The 16,257-nt window shown below is 38.5% G+C and overlaps 2 protein-coding genes across 5 annotated transcripts in view; one reads left to right on the top strand and one right to left on the bottom strand.

Moving 5' to 3' along the window:
* TG (thyroglobulin) overlaps positions 1-16,257 on the bottom strand; it is a 364,454-nt gene that overhangs the window by 112,169 nt on the left and 236,028 nt on the right. The gene's annotated exons all lie outside the window — the stretch shown is intronic.
* Positions 1-16,257, top strand: part of SLA (Src like adaptor) — a 58,390-nt gene that overhangs the window by 29,350 nt on the left and 12,783 nt on the right. For 3 of the 4 annotated variants that reach the window (XM_020997885.2, XM_020997887.2, XM_020997886.2), the window contains 4 exons: positions 5,757-5,856; positions 6,746-6,832; positions 9,404-9,507; positions 14,397-14,528. In XM_020997885.2, the coding sequence (XP_020853544.1) occupies positions 5,757-5,856; positions 6,746-6,832; positions 9,404-9,507; positions 14,397-14,528 (423 nt within the window). Of the gene's footprint in view, positions 1-4,461; positions 4,566-5,756; positions 5,857-6,745; positions 6,833-9,403; positions 9,508-14,396; positions 14,529-16,257 lie in introns of all 4 variants that reach the window. The other variant, XM_020997888.2, reaches the window with a different exon arrangement.

Genomic DNA, 16,257 nt, shown 5'->3' with positions numbered 1-16,257 from the left:
CTTGTTATTATTAGAAGATTACTAAATTCTTCTTATTACAAATGATACAGTTGTCTACCCTGTCAAGATCCTTTGGGCTACTAACTCTGTCATCCAGTTAACAAATTGTCACCCTTCCAAGTTTTGTATCAAATTTGACAAGCGTGCCAACCATACCCTCATGCATACCACTGATAAAAATGCTATAACCAACAGGATTTGCAAGTCAGAGAGATGAATTTGATGTTGGGAAAACCTGAGTTCAAATTTCACCTGAGACCCCCATAAGCTATGTGACCATGGTCATATCACTTAATCTTTCTGGGCCTCAGTTTCCTCATTTGTAAAATGAGGGGCCAGGACCTAGTGATTTCTAACATCACTTCCAGTTCTAAATCTATGATTGCATGATCCTCTCATCACTAAGACCTTTCATGGCCTAGAAAACTTCACTAAATACCTTTTTTCCAAGCTGTCATTGTACATTAGTGATTATTCTTTGGATCTATTGAACCAGTTTCAAATACATCCTGCCTGTTAATTCTCTAACTAATATTTCTGCATCTTTTCCACAGAATAGCGTGAGACTGTCAAGTTGTTTGCTAATATGTAGCTAACCTATCCCTATAGAATGTCCCTGATATTTCATCCTGATAACCCTGCCAGAAAAGGAAATTAAGTTAGCTATGTTGGTTTTTCGTGATCACTATATCCTTTTTTGTCAGAAAGCAACATTATACATCTGAGAACTTTGCCAGGAATGAGTCAGTTTTACTGGTCTTTTTTTTTGCAGACCAGATCCTCCCTTTTTTTCCCTTACAATCCTCTGGTCCCTCTCTTTCCCTTCAGTCTTTCAAAGTCTACTACTAGCGTGGTGGCTGAGCAATCTCATTAGTCAATTCTGTCAGAACCACAGGGCACAGCTCATCAGGGCTAAGTGACTTGGATTCACCAAAGGCAACATGGTTCCTTAATATCACCCTTCTTAATCTCTTGGGCATCCACTCCATATTAAACATTTTAGTTCTGGACTTTCCAGTCCAAAGACCATAACTTTAGAGGTGGGAGAGATCTTAGAGTCCCTCCCATTTTAAGATGAGGAAACTGGTTATTCTTGGTAGAAGAAACAGAAGCAAAATTAAGTGAGGCACCTTTGCCTCTTTTGTCAGTTATCATCACCCTCCTGCTGGAGAATTGGTTCTTTCCTTTGACTCTTCTTTTTCCCTCAACATAGCTTTAACCTCCCTTCCCCAAACACTCCTTTTGTTGCACTCCTGATATAGGTCCGTGTCTCACCCTTTCGTACTTTCTGTTCCCTGTTGTGTGCATGTCTTTTAAAAATATATATAATTTGATCAATGAATTCCCTGTGATGTACATTGATCTTTTAAGAAAATTTTCCCATTTCCTCCTCTGTGGACTTGTTTCTCATAATATCTTCAGAATTCCATTACTGACGGTTTCCTATTTCTTCTGAGCTGTCATCTCCTTTGGAAATCGGCTGTCTTAAACCCTAGGGTATGTGTCTGATCATGACCGATCATCTAGTTAAATTCTTTTATTTCACAGGTGGAGAAAGTGAGGTTCAGAAAGGGACAGTGAGTTGTCCAAGGTCACAGTCAGTATGTAGAAGAGCTGCTACTAGAATATAAGTCGAATCCAAGTCTTTTGACTTCTAGTTGTTTTCAGTTGTGTCTGATCTTCATGACCCCATTTCAGGGTTTTTTTTGGGGAGGGCAAAGATACTGGAGTGGTTTGCCATTTCCTTCTCCAGCTCATTTTACAGATGAGGAAACTGAGGCAAACAAGGTGAACAGACTTACCCAGGGTCATATAGTTAGTAAGGGTCTGAGACCAGATTTGAACTTAGGGCGTCCTGACTCTATGTCTGGTGCTCTACTTCCTGCATCACCTAGCTGCTTTGACATCTAGACTAATGTTCTCTCCACTAAACCAGTGTTTCTCAGAATTATTTGACTAGAGAGCATTTTTGGTCTGTGGCACCTGGTATAGTATCTGACACATGGTAGGCACTTAAATCCCTATTGATTGATCTAGACCTTGAAATCTGTTGTTAAAAACTATACACGTTAGTGTGGCCATTGGGCTACATAACAGAATCATGGGATGTTAGAATTAGCAAATTCATTGATTGATTAAATTCCAGTTTATAATGTTATTGTCCAGATCAGTTGAGCTTAGATGCTTCACATTCAGTGAAGCCGTAAATGCCACTGGGAAATAAAGGGTCTGAATTTCTACAAGTGTTTTTTAAATTTTCTTTGTCTAATTTCTGAGCAGAGACCAAGGCTTTGTAATTACTCAAATGTTAAAATGACAGCTGGTCTAATATAGGCCAACATATTCTTATCCTTCTCAACAGTGTAGTCAGAACTCTGATCGATGTATTTTCTTCATCTTTTCCCTTTGTTGGCATATTTATCAGCTTTGACACTGAGTTAGGCCATGTGTACTCCTGCACACAGTAAGCACTTAATAAATATTTGCTGAACTTAATTAAGCTGAAACAGAACACTTCTTCATATAATTTCAGTGCCCTTGTCTCCAGGTTTTTTATTTGACTAGATAATGAATAGGGAACACTTCTACAATTCCTTAGCTCAGGATGAAATGTTTGAATTAGTTTTGTCACCCATCCAAGCTTACAGATACTTTGGATGTCCTGCAAGATTGGAGGACTGGGGGTGGGGGACGTGCTTATGTTAGAAATTGAGGTTCAAGCAGTTTCGAGCCTGAACTATTTGAATTTTTCAGTGTAGTAATCTTAAATCTGGTGTTTAACCCCAAGTGTGTGGGAATACATCCTATATAAAGTTTCTATTATTGTCACACTTATCAATTCTCTGGCTTTTAAAAACACCCACCTGTCTCTCAAAGCCTCCTCTTCAATCTATCACTTAGTTGTTTTTTTTTTCCAGTGAGATTAACTATTTCATAATGACAGAACTGTTGATACCAAATATTTATTCTTCCTGGCAAGTCTCTTAAAAATGCCATGGTTACTTGATTTTAAAAGAGCCAATGGGCCTCCTTGGACCAGGTACAAACTGACTCCATAACAGACTGAGCTGCTTGAGTCTTTTCTTAACTGTGGCTTGTTGTTTTTCTGTTGTTTCTTTGTGACCCCATTTGGGGTTTTCTTAGCAAAGGTACTGGAGTGGTTTGCCATTTCCTTCTCCAGCTCATTTTACAAATGAGGAAACTGAGGCAAACAGGGTGAAAGGATTTGCCCAGGGCCACACAATTAGAAAGCTCAGGACTGACCATGCCACACAAAGCCCCACTCAATAAACTCTAGTGGCTGCTTGTCACTTCCAAGATCAAATATATATAATCATTTGTCCTTCAAGGTCCTTCATAATCTGTCTTCCCACACCTTACCCACCAACACTTTTCTAATCTTCTTACACCTAAAATACAACTATGTACTCTGTGATCCAGTGAAACTGGACTGCTTGCTGTTCCTTGCACAAGACATTCCCACCTCCTGTCTCTGGACATCTTCATTGATTATCTCCCATGAATTTATGTAATATATAATGTGTGCATTTGTAATAATATACTCTATCTTATCTATGTATCTATGTATCTCTGTATCTATGTATCCATCCATCTATCTATCTATCTATCTATCTATCTATCTATCTATCTATCTATCTATCATGAGGTAGAAATAAGACAGGAGAGCATATCAGCATGGATTGGGGTGGGGAGAGATTGTGGCAGGCAGATCAGCCAATGGGCTATTGTAATAGTCCGTGTGTGTTGTGATGAGAGCTGTACCAGGATGGTGACAGCGTCAGAGGAGAGAAAGGGATGTATGGGAAAGATGTTACAAGGATAAAAATCAAAAGTTCTGGCTACAGGTTGGATATGGGAGGGGCAGTAAGAGAGTAAAAAGTTGAAAATGACACCTAAGTTGGAGCCTGGGTATCTAGGAGGATATTGGTACCCTAAACAAGAATAGGTAAGTTAAGAAGAGGGAAGGGTTTGAGAGAAAAGATGATTCAGTTTTGTACATATTGAGTTTAAGGTGTCTATGGGATACCCAGTTGGAGATGTGAGACCGGGGCTGTTGTTAGGTATTCATATTCAGAATAAGATAATTTATTGTTTTAAAATGAATGATATGAGTTAATCTTTCTATATGCATTTTTGACTGATTCTAGAAACTTCAAGAATCAATAGTTATTCTACAAAGGACAACAACTCTCTCCAAAGGGGGAAAAAAAGGATCTGAGTATATTGGAAAGAGCTGGGGATTTGAAGTCAAAGAACCTGAATTCAAACCCTGGATTTGCTCCCTGTTGCCTATGTTATGAAAAACAAGTCACTTCACCTTTCTCTGTCCCAGTTTCCTTATCTGTAAAATGTAGAGATAGGATTATAGAATCTCTAAAGTTCCTTCCAGCTTTAAGTCCTATAAGCCTACCTCATGATGCTTTTCCATTACTTCCTTAGAATCATAGTTGTGGGATTTTCAAGTTGGAATGTGGCTTAGAGATCACCTGAGTGTAACCCCACCCCAACCCCACTGTGCTGATAAGAAGACTAAACTCAGAGAGGTAAAATACTTGCCCAGAGGTGCACAGCTAGATCTGACTCCTTATGCCCCCTTAACAGCAGAATCCTTTTCCACAAATTCCAAAACTATTTTGTTTTTTCTTGACTGGGCTGGCTTGGTGTAGATGATGATTCTAAAGTGTGGACATGAAAGCCATCTTTTATAAGAGGGAGGGACAGGCCCTCTAGGGTTGCATATTCCATAGTCCCTCCATCTTGGGAAATTAATTTGAAAAGGACACAGGGGGCATCTTTCTAATATACTAGGATTTCTATGCCTTGCCTGGTGGAAAAATTTTGTGTGTGTGTGTGTGTGTGTGTGTGTGTGTGTGTGTGTGTGTATCAAAGCAGCTGCAAAGTATAATACTGAAAGCTTAATTTTCAAATTCCGCTCTGTTGAGAGGAGCGATTACATACAAAACACAGAATCATTACAAGGAGGGTGCTATACAGCTTTCTTCATTCGTAAAGAACACTGGACAAGAGAAATTACTGAATTTGTAGGAGCTGGAATTCAGGCTAGGCTTGGGGATGGGCTTCTAGAGAACTTACATGGTTAAACACACGTGGGATGCTCAAAGGAGATCTGCACAATTTCCATTTCTAGACACTGCTCAGTGATAAGCTAGGATCCTAGAATGTCAGAGTAAGTTGTCTCTGGTATTGTACCTATCAAGGAGTCTTATCTGATCCTACTCTGGGTAGGACACATCTTCTTAAAGAAAAACTTTTCAGGTTTTGTCTTGCTCTACTGAGTAGAATTTTTTAAGTCAATATCAAGAAGCTCTGGTATTCTCTGACTCTTTCAGGCCATTCTGTGACCATAAAGATGTGGTCAGTTGTAGACGCTCATTTACCAAGGCTATTTCATGCCATTCTCTTGGTGGATGTGAGCTTCTTAAGGGCAGGGACTGTGTCTCATATACTGGCTCCAGGCATGTAAGAATTTTTTAAATTGTTTATTTTGCTTCATTTTTTTTTGTCTTTGGATCCCCAAATCCTTGCACAGAACCTCTGATATAGTAAGAAGCTAATACATGATTATTGGATTAGATTGGTTCAGACAGTACTGTGACATCTCAATTTTGTATATTCCCCCAATACCTAGTACATAGAACACTATTAGTAAAGATTTGTTGAACCAAACGAATGGATAGATAAGCCTCTTAAAAACAACTTTTGTTTTCCCCTAGGACTAGACAATGACTTCCTTGCTGTTCTGTGTGATTATCCATCTCCTGACATCAGCCCGCCTATATTCCGCCGAGGAGAGAAACTACGTGTAATTTCAGAGTAAGTTTCCTTCCCAGCAACCACCAGGCACTCTGAAAATAACTCCCATTCCTAAAGCGCTTTAGAGCCTAGATAACTTCTCACAGCAACCCTCTGAGCTTGCCCATAGAATGAGCATGATCTCCACCACACAGATGAAGCACGTAGGGGTGAACTGTTCACAGCCACATGGCTAGTGAGTTGCAGAACTGACTGAGATATGAATCCAGGGTTCCTGGATCAAAATTCAGCATTCTTTCTCCAACACTGTGCTACCCTTCTTTAGGCTAAAATAAAATGAAATGATCAAATTGTGTGGAGGAAACAAAGCCATCGGCCGAGCTTCCCATTTAACTAAACGGCTCAACACTGTTTGGTGAGAAGAGAAGAAACACATCTGGCTTTGGCAATATCCTAGAATCACAGAACCTTCAGAGCAGGAAGGTGCTTCAGAAGCCATCTAACCCAACCTATGTCCCTGAAAGAACCTTCATGACGATGTCCCCAACAAGGGCCTGTTGATTGACTGACTGATGGTTTGCATTTCAAGGTTTCTTTCAATTGTAGGAAGCTATGGTTCTGTGGTAACAGAGGTGAGAAGCAGTGTCACATAATGGAGAGCGTGCTCGATGAGGAATCAGGAAGATCTGGGTTCAAATTCTGCCTTAGATACTCACTAGTCTATGATGATTAGCAAGTCTTTGAACTCTCTGATCCTGTAAATTGGGAAGAATAATACCTGTAGCACCTACCTTACAGGGTTGTGAAAATTAAATTAGATCATGTTTATGAAGCCCTTGGCAAAACTGAAAGCACTTCATAGACATCTATTATGATTATGCCCTGTCATTTCCTAGCAATGTGATCTTCCTTAGACTAAATCTGATTATTTGTGTTGCTATTTGTACAGTGAAGGAGGCTGGTGGAGAGCAGTTTCCCTCAGCACTGGTCGAGAAAGTTATATTCCTGGAATGTGTGTGGCCAAAGTTTACCATGGGTGAGTAAACTTCCTAACCTCTACCAACCCAGCTCACAGTCATGATGCAGTTTTGTTTTAGTTTTGTTTTAGTTTGTAGGGGCTTTATAAGAAATGATGTGTTCTAAGAAACAATTGCATATCTAGAATTTAGAATTATATAGCAGTAAACACACCCAGATTACATGGCTGCAATTCTCTAGCTTCTGACCAGGCCAGTGATAGCCTGGAAACGGACAATAACATGGACGGAAAATAAAACAAGATAAAATCTGCAGTCTGTACTTTTTGTGCTAGGTGGTACAGTGGATAGAGCTCTGTGTCTGGTGTCGGGAGGATCTGACCCTTGCTAGCTGTGTGACCTCGGATAAGTCACTTAACCTCTGTTTGCCCCAGTTTCCTCAGCTGTAAAATGGGGATAATAATACTACCTACCTCCTAGGGATGTGGTGAGGATCAAATGAGATAATATATTTATAAAGCACTTAGCACAGTGCCTGGCACATAATAGATGCCATATAAATGCTAGCTGCTATTATTATTATTATACCATTTCCAAGGGTTCATAATTTGCTTGTGGTAGCAGCCTTCTAGACTCTGAGAAAGAATACAGAGTAGCAGGAACAACGTGGAATTATAGGAATTCCCAGGTGACACTATCCAAGCTGAATGTATTAACTGGACAAGATAAAGATCACTATACTTACATATATTAGTGTATATTACATATAGACTACACTATATATTACTTTTCATCAAGCCTTCATGGAGGAAAAAAGTAAGGAGAAGGCAGAATAGAAAGGAAAGAAAGAAGGAAGGAAGGAAAAAAAAAAGAAAAGGGAAGAAAGAAAGAAGAGGGAGGAAGGAAGAAAGAAAGAGAAGAGAAGAGAAAGAAGGAAAGAAAGAAAGGACAGAAAAGAAAAAGCGAAGTGAGAGAATGTTTGTTTGCTGGTCTCCAAAAGTACTGCATTTACATTTAAAGAAGATCCTGGCAACCTGCATTGCCTGCTACCATGGAGATCTCATAAGATGATGTCTAATAAGGTCTTACATTTTCTCTGAAGAGTGTAGCTAGATACATTTTCAGTAATGATTATTCAGTTCAATTTAATTCAGTAGCTTTCTATGTGGCCTTATTCGTGCACGTATTTTTCTGCTAAGCTAAGTTATGAATAACTGTATTGTATGTCTCTCTGTCTGTGTGTATCGGTGAATATACGTATGTATTATATGCTTACCAAAAGGTGGGTCACTTTTTGGTGACGAATTTCCCCAAATTTAACTGGTCTGAACTTCAGATAATAGACACATAAAGTCTATTCCTGGGTTGTACTTGAAGCCTACCCAGTTTAGTAGGATCTGAAAAAACCTATCCTCCACCAGCATGGTGTATGAGAACCCAAGGTCACTGCCATGCCACTGTGAAGCATTAAAGGAGGATTTTCATGTAGGATAGACAAATAGCTATGTCCTTTGCCAGCATTCTCCTCTGATGCCTCAGATGTGATGTGAAAGTACGTATTTACATGTTTATAAAATACTGTGTTGTAATCCTTTTATTGCACATTGTAACACAAACCGCTTGGTAACAAAGCATGGCCAGGTATTGGTCTGAGCCATTTCTGCCAAATAAAAAAGATCATTTGAATTTAGTGTGTGAACTCTTGGTGTTCAGATGAATGCTATTAAAAAGTATTTAAAGAGAGGTTGTCTTCTTAAACAGGTTAAAGGCTCTATCTAAGATCTAATTTATAGGAAAATGAAATTGCTAAATCATAGCTTTATGGGTTCTATCAGTTGGCTAAAAGATCCATATATTTGTTATATAGGAATAAGAAAGGATGCAGTGTGGTGTAGTGGAAAGGGCTCTGGCTCTGGAGCCAAAGGAGTTGAGTTCAAGTCCTACCTATGATACTTGCTACCTTTGTGTCCTTGAGCAAGTCATGTGTTTTCTGTGAGCCTCAGTTTCCTCATCAGTAAAATGAGTGGGAAATAGATCAGATGGCCTGTGAGGTCCTTTCCAGCTTTAGAATTATGATCAAGGGGAAACGATCATAACAACAGTGATGATAACTTACATTTATATAATGCATTAAGGTTCACAAAGCATTTTGGTCTTTGGGAATCAGGAAGCATCCATCAGTTAACCTTTGCCATTTGTAAAACTGTAAAATTCACTTGTTCAGAACCTGTACATTCTAACTTTTTTGATAATTTGGTCTTAGACTCAGCTGATTCGGACTCGAATTCTAGGGATGAGTGGTGCGAGAGTTTTGTCGTACAGTCACTTCAGTCACGCCTGACTCATCATAACCCCATTTGGGGTTTTCTTGGCAAAGATATGGAATGGCTTGCTATTTCCTTCTCCAGCTCATTTTACAGATGAGGCAACTGAGGCAAATAGGGTTAAGTGACTTGTCTGGGTTTACACAGCTAGTAAATGTCTTAGGGCAGATTTGAATTCAGGTCTTCCTGACTCCATACCTAGTGCTCTATCCATTGCGCCACCTTACTACTCTGATGGGAGGGTAGAGGGAGCTTGAAGGTACAGAGAATGAGAAGGAATTTAATAGAAGCTTTTTTGTATTCCAGTTGGCTCTTCGAAGGATTAGGAAGAGACAAAGCTGAAGAACTTTTACTGCTGCCTGACACAAAGATAGGCTCCTTCATGATCAGAGAAAGCGAAACTAAGAAAGGTAAGGAAGACCAAAGGGTGCTTTTTTTCCATGCTGTTATCAGATTTTTATAAGTTTCTTTCCCGCTTGACTCATTATGGTCCTTCTTTGTCCCATCCTCCTACACCTTTGGAAACCATATCCAGAGCCAGTAAGCTAATGAGCAACCTACACATTGCCTAAAGCAGCTGGTGCTTACGAAAGTAATGAGAACTGGAAATACAGAGAGCAGAGCGGTAAACAAGATGGGGAGAGGAAACAGAGCCATAGAATGCTGGTTCTGAAAGGGACTTTAGAATACAGAACATTAGAGCCCGAAGAAACCTCAGACCAGAGGATGCCAGCACTAGAAGGACCTTGGAATACGGAAAGGGGGAACTGGATGGGATCTAACACCATGGTGTAGTAGAACACAGACGTCAACATGGCAGAAGAGGAAGAAGCCACAGAACAGCATAACATAAGGCACAGAATGTTAGCGTTCGAGGAGGCCCTACAATGTAGATTGTAGAACATGGAATGAGTTAGAAGTGGGGAGAAGAGCCCATTGTGATTAGGTCAGCCTTAGGGAAGCAGATCAAGTAAGGGGATCAGTTTTGGCTTTGTACATCATTATTATTCGTACATATGCCAATGACCAGTTGGTAAGGGTGAAGATGGAGATAGTATGATCTTGTGAAAAAGGATTATAGTATTAGCATTCATTAGATAAGGCCTTACGTTAATTAGGCAAAGTAGAGAAAACCAGGAAACTCTATTTTAGAGTATGTTTTCTATGCAATTATTTGTAACTGGAGGAAAAAAAAAGAACTCTAGGATTTTAGAGTTAAAAAAGGATTTTAAGGGGTCAAGTATCCCAGGGGCATGCTGGTAAATGTTTAACAGCTAGTCTCACAACATGCTTTTCAGTTTAATCTGGATTATTAACATTTTCTCCATCCTTTTCCTACATCTAGGCAATCAGTAAAACAATAAATCAAGCCTTGATTTGTAGCAATTCTGAACTGTTGATGTATAAATACACTGAATTTAACAATTGACTCTAGCACATCCCTGACGTACCTTCTCACCTCTGATTTTACGGATGTGAAAAGTAAGGCACTGATAAATGAAATGACTTGCCTAAAGTCACACAGGTAGCAGAGCTATGATTCAAATGTAAGGCTCCAGACTCCACACTCAGTGTATTATACCATGGAGTCTTGCCATGGGACTTCCTTTTGGATGGGGGCTAGACTAGATGTTTGCTGAGGTGATTCTATGAGATAAGAAACCTAGGTTCAAATTCTGCTTTATTTACTTAAAAACATGGATAAGCATCCTAACAGCTCGGTGCCTTAGTTTCCTCAACTGAATGGTAGAAAATATGTTTCTTTTTAAAGGAAAGTGCTTTGTAAACCTTTAAGTACTATATAAGTGTGAGTTATTATGTGAGTAATTATTAATAGTAGATGCTTAATAAATATATTGAATTGAATTCATTCATTCATTCATTCACAAAAAAAATTGAGTGACTATGATGTTCAAGAAACATACTATATTAGATAGGCACTGATTAATCTTACAGAAGATAAATTAGTGAGTCTAAAAGCCCAAAATGATATTGCTTCCAAAGATCAAAATCTGCAAAGTATAGCAATGCAAAAAAAAAAAAAAAGAAAGAAACTAAACTAAAACAAAAGTAAAACTGCTAATGGAAATCCCAAAGGAGTCACAAAATTCTGGTGCCCTGACTTTTATTATTTCCACATCAGCATGCTTGCTCCACCTATGCTAAAAATAAAGTTCATCAGCCCTGTATACAATGAAGCAGTCCCCAGAGAAGTAGGCTCAGGTCATCTGGGTATGTATGCAAAATTTCTCATATATTTTCTACTTGTCACCTCTGGTTGCTTACAGTACATGAACTTTCAGGCCCTGTTGATGTTCCAGGAAAATATATGCTAGGTTTTATAAAGTGGCGCTTAGGCAAAAAGTGAGTGACAGATGATATGACTAGGCTTATACAAAGCCATTGATATAAATGCTTCTAGCTGTGAAGAACCTTACAGGCTGAACACTCTCATTTTACAGAAGAGGAATCTTAGGTCTTGGGGGTCCCAGTGTCAGAGAGGATCATGGGATTTAGAGGTATCAGGAATCATAGAGATCATCTAGTCTAACCTTTCCCCTCGTTTTGTAGATTTGAAACAACTTCAAGATCCTACTGTCCCCTAATTCACTTACCAAAATTGACTCGCTCATATAACAAATAGAAGACATTATCACAGAGCACCTGTCAATATCCATTTTTGACACCATTTTTAAAATTTAAAACATCGACAACAATGACAAATAAATGATGAAAACCAAATCCTTGATTATCCTCAGTCAGTAACAATCTTCTCCTCTTGAACTTCACAAAATATTTGTTTTTCTTCTCTCTGGCACACTTGTCACATATTATAGACATTTGCACTTGGGCCTCTGCCTTGAACAAATCTGTAAGTTTCATAAGATACTGGACTGAAGTTTGTCAGATCTTTGCGTCTTCCCTTGCACCTGCCAAAGTACTCAGCACAAAAAGACATTTTTGCTAAAGTTATGAGATCACTGTTTTTTTGAATATGGTGATTACAGCTTCAAACAAAAAGACAAACCTTTTTAAGGTTCTTGTTTTTCTCATTTTGTCAAAGTAAACAGCAAAATGGACCCCAAATGGATACTTGTTAGCATGAATACCATGGGATCATCGATTTAGAACTCAAGTCAAGTGCTTAGCACCATGCCTGGCACACAGTAGGTGTTCAATAAATATTTATTGACTCACTGACTCTCACAGTGCTTTGCTTTTCAAAATTATTTTAAATTAACTTAATTTAAAATGTGTTAATAATAAAATATAATAAATAAAAACAATAAAAATAAGTCCAAACATTATTTCATTAGTATCTATCAACTTCTCAAAAGCAGAAGAACATGTACAAAATAAGATAACAGAATGGTCAGTGATTTAGAGAAGAGACCATGAGACTTGTTTAAGTTTGAGTGACAAATTCCAATTTGACCTGGTTGTTAAATCTCTTGTTCACCTGGCAAGGTAGATGTAATGGATTCATAGTTTAACTCTCTGTTGCTAGATGTTGCTATGATGCTTGCTGCCATGTTACCCAGGTGCCCAGCAAAAAGTAAGGCTAAGTCTAGGCACAGAGGCACGAGGTAAAGCATTCTTTTTAGATATGGCTAATGTGTTGACTGAAAACAAAACAAAACAAAACAAAACATTTGCTTGCTTGTACTGAATCTGCTACTATGGAAAATTCTATTGGGTGCTGGGTTTGTGGTGAGGGAGGGGAGTCACTTGGAAATGAAAGTGATGTAAAGAAAATAAAAGAGTACCAACGAAGTTTTCAAAAAAGAAAAAGTAAAGCTAAAGTTAGAATATGGGAAGTCATAAATCAGAAATGAGAAGAAGTGGTAGGAGGCACCACCAAAGTTAACTTCAAGAGAAAGCTGTGTAGTAATAGGAACTGCACTTGGAGTCAAAAGGGCTGAGTTCAAGTCCTGTCTCTGCCTTCTTTGAATTCAGTTTCCTCATTTGCAAAATTAAGAAGTTAGATTAGATGAGCTCTGTTGGCTCTTTCTGCTCTAATGTGCTAGGATCCGTGTTTTTGTGAAACTGCATTCTGGCGAAATGGTGACATGTCCAAGGTCACATGACTAGTATAACTAGAGTTGGGACCTGAGTACAAGTCTATTGTCTCCAAGTCAACAGCTCCTTTCACATGGCCTCTTAGTGTTAACATTGACAACCTGGGGTTGAAAGAGGTGGGGTAGGAAGAGATGGTGGTCTCTATCTCAGAGATCTTCAAGCCCAAGCTGGATAACTTGTTAGGGATATTGTAAGGAAAGATTCCTGCTTCACATAGGGGTCAGATTAAAAAAATGGTACCAAATTGAAATAGAAACAGACACTACTAAGCCATTCATAAGGATCCCTGCCAGTCATATATTGACTTAGAAACATCATATGTTAATATCATACATGTTTTAGTGTATTTTATTTATTTTGTGAAATATTTCTCAATTACATTTTAATTTGGTTTTGGCCATGGCATGTTTGACACCTCTGGGCTTAAAGAGATCCGAAGTTCCTTTTAACTCTGAAATTGTGGGGTTCTAAATATGAAACAGGTTGCCATTTCACTCCACTCTCAACTGTGTATATTAACAAAACTTACGGAGGGAAACATCATATGGGCAAAGTAAATGTGGTGCTGGCAGAGTTGGTGATTTATCAGGGTAAGGCTTCAAGATAGAGTATTAGATAGCAATCTAATGGCTGGGACCCCTTCCTACATAATTCAAATCTGCTTAAAAATAAAAAGAAAGAAGGAAAGAAAGAAAGAAAGAAAGAAAGAAAGAAAGAAAGAGAGAGAGAGAGAGAGAGAGAGAGAGAGAGAGAGAGAAAGAGAGAGAGAGAGAGAAAGAAGAAAGAAAGAAAGAAAGAAAGAAAGAAAGAAAGAAAAAGAAAGAAAGAAAGAAAGAAGTTAAGAAGAAAAGAAAATGGAATGCTGCATGTGCTGGTCTCAAAACCCAAAGAAAAGTTGGTTCTTTTTCCTATGTGTACTTAACTCTACTTAACATCACAAATAGTTATTTCTCTCAGTGGAAGAATTCAGGCCCTAGATACAGTCTAAGATCACTGCTAGATGTGCTTAAATAGCCAGCAGTAACCAGCTTTGGGTACCAACTGTTGGGACAGTTCAGATTTCACTAAGTAAGAACTCGCCACGATCCAAAAATATATCTTTGAATAGTTCAGAAAAAAAATCTAAGCCATCAGTCAAAAATGAAACAATTTACTTGTCCTTCCTCTTGAATGAAAACAAATTAAATACGACTGTTTTTTTTTCTCCCCCCCCCTCCAGGTTTTTATTCATTATCAGTGAGACACAGACAAGTGAAGCATTATCGCATCTTCCGTTTACCCAACAACTGGTATTATATTTCTCCAAGACTCACCTTCCAGTGCTTGGAAGACCTTGTGAATCACTATTCTGGTAAGACAATCCATTTAGTGACTGGTGACAATTTTCACATTTGTGACCTGACTACATTTGTTAGGAGCAGAATTCACTGAGGTTACTGATTATTTCAATGAATACCTCTCAATATGCCCTTGTTCTTTTCCCTTCCTTCTGATTTCCTGTTCTTTACCTCCTACTCCATTACTCAAAGCTCTGATGCCCAAGGTTCTGGCTGCCTATCCCATACCTTCTTCTAAATACCAATGACTAATTCTACTCACATTTACATCAATTTACAAAATGCCTATCCTCAAAGCCATGCTGTGAGATATGAAGGATGAATAAGATTAGACCCATTTTATAGATGAGGAAACTTAGACACAGAGAAGGAAATGACTTGGACAAAGCCATAAATAGGTATTGCAAAGGTCTGGAATAGAACCCTACTCTTCCAAATCCATAAAAGCCTGACATTCTTCATATTTTTTTATAGTCACATGGTCCTTTATACATTTGTGAGCACCTTCTTCTGTGCAACTTTGAGTTAGATAATGCAATATGGTTGTCTACATTTCATAGCTGAGGAAACTGAGGCTCAGAGAGATGACGAGACTTTCTTACAGTTATTAAGTTAATAAACGTCAGAGCCAAGACTTCAACCTAGGTTTCCTGAATTGGAATTCAATGCTCTTGCAATCATCTATTTTAGAATCTAGTGAAAGACCAAACCAACTAATCTGTAGAAGTTGTTCATTTATTCAACATTAATTAAGCACTGACTATATGCAGAGAACTGTGATAGGCAGAGATAAAAAGTTTAGGAGAGATATAAAGGATGTATCCCTCTGAGGGAGATATAAAGTTTAGATAAGACTAGAACCTTCCCATTTAGAGACTATAATTTGGTAGGTGGTATATATGCACAAGTGTTTAATACACAGTATTAAAAAGTGAAATGATGAGAGAGCCAAGAGACATCAGAAAGCTGATGCCTACCAGGCGCATCAGGTAAGACTTCCAAGAGGAGGTGGCATTTGCGTTGGGCTTTAAAGGATGCTAGAGTTGAAAATATTCTATTGATGAGCATTTCTGTAATCATCTAAGCCCTTCATTTTGGTTATGTATACCCTATACTGCAACATAGAGACCATGTGGCATAGTAGAAAGTGCCCTGTACCTGGACTAAGAATTAGGACTCAAGTCTTGGCTCTGCCATTTTCCCCTGTGACCTTGAGTCAATTTCTTCTCTCTAAGACTCAGTTTCCTCGCCTGTAAAATCAACAAATTTGCTCAGGAATCAATTTCACGATTTCTCAAAGAGGAAAATACTTTATACTATTGGAGTTGGAAGGATCCTTGGTGATCACACTGAACAGTGGAAAAGAAAACAGCTGGTTCTTTAATCAAAAAGGTTTGAAAAGACAAAAGCAATTACTGACCTATATGACTGCTTTTTCATCACTATACAACATTTATGAGAATGGCCTACATACATATTAAGGATATATTTGATGAAACCATGAGGAGTGAGCCCAGGCAGGATTTTGCCGGTGATTTCCTGTATCAGTCTTCCTTTAAGTGGTCAAATAACTGCCTAGGAAGCATATTAAAGGGAACATAGTAGTGTCCAGAAAATGGATTTTAGTCTTGTTTTACTATGCCCTGGTCAAACCATGCCTAGAGTACTAAATTACTTTCTGGGAATCTCTATTTTAGGAAGAAAATTGATAAGCTTGAGTATGTCAATCAAATGAGATAATGA

The sequence above is a fragment of the Phascolarctos cinereus genome, unplaced genomic scaffold, assembly GCF_003287225.1.
Source record: "Phascolarctos cinereus isolate Bilbo 61053 unplaced genomic scaffold, phaCin_HiC Scaffold_4;HRSCAF=312, whole genome shotgun sequence".
Taxonomy (NCBI): domain Eukaryota; kingdom Metazoa; phylum Chordata; class Mammalia; order Diprotodontia; family Phascolarctidae; genus Phascolarctos; species Phascolarctos cinereus.
This window is presented reverse-complemented; position numbering and strand designations above follow the sequence as displayed.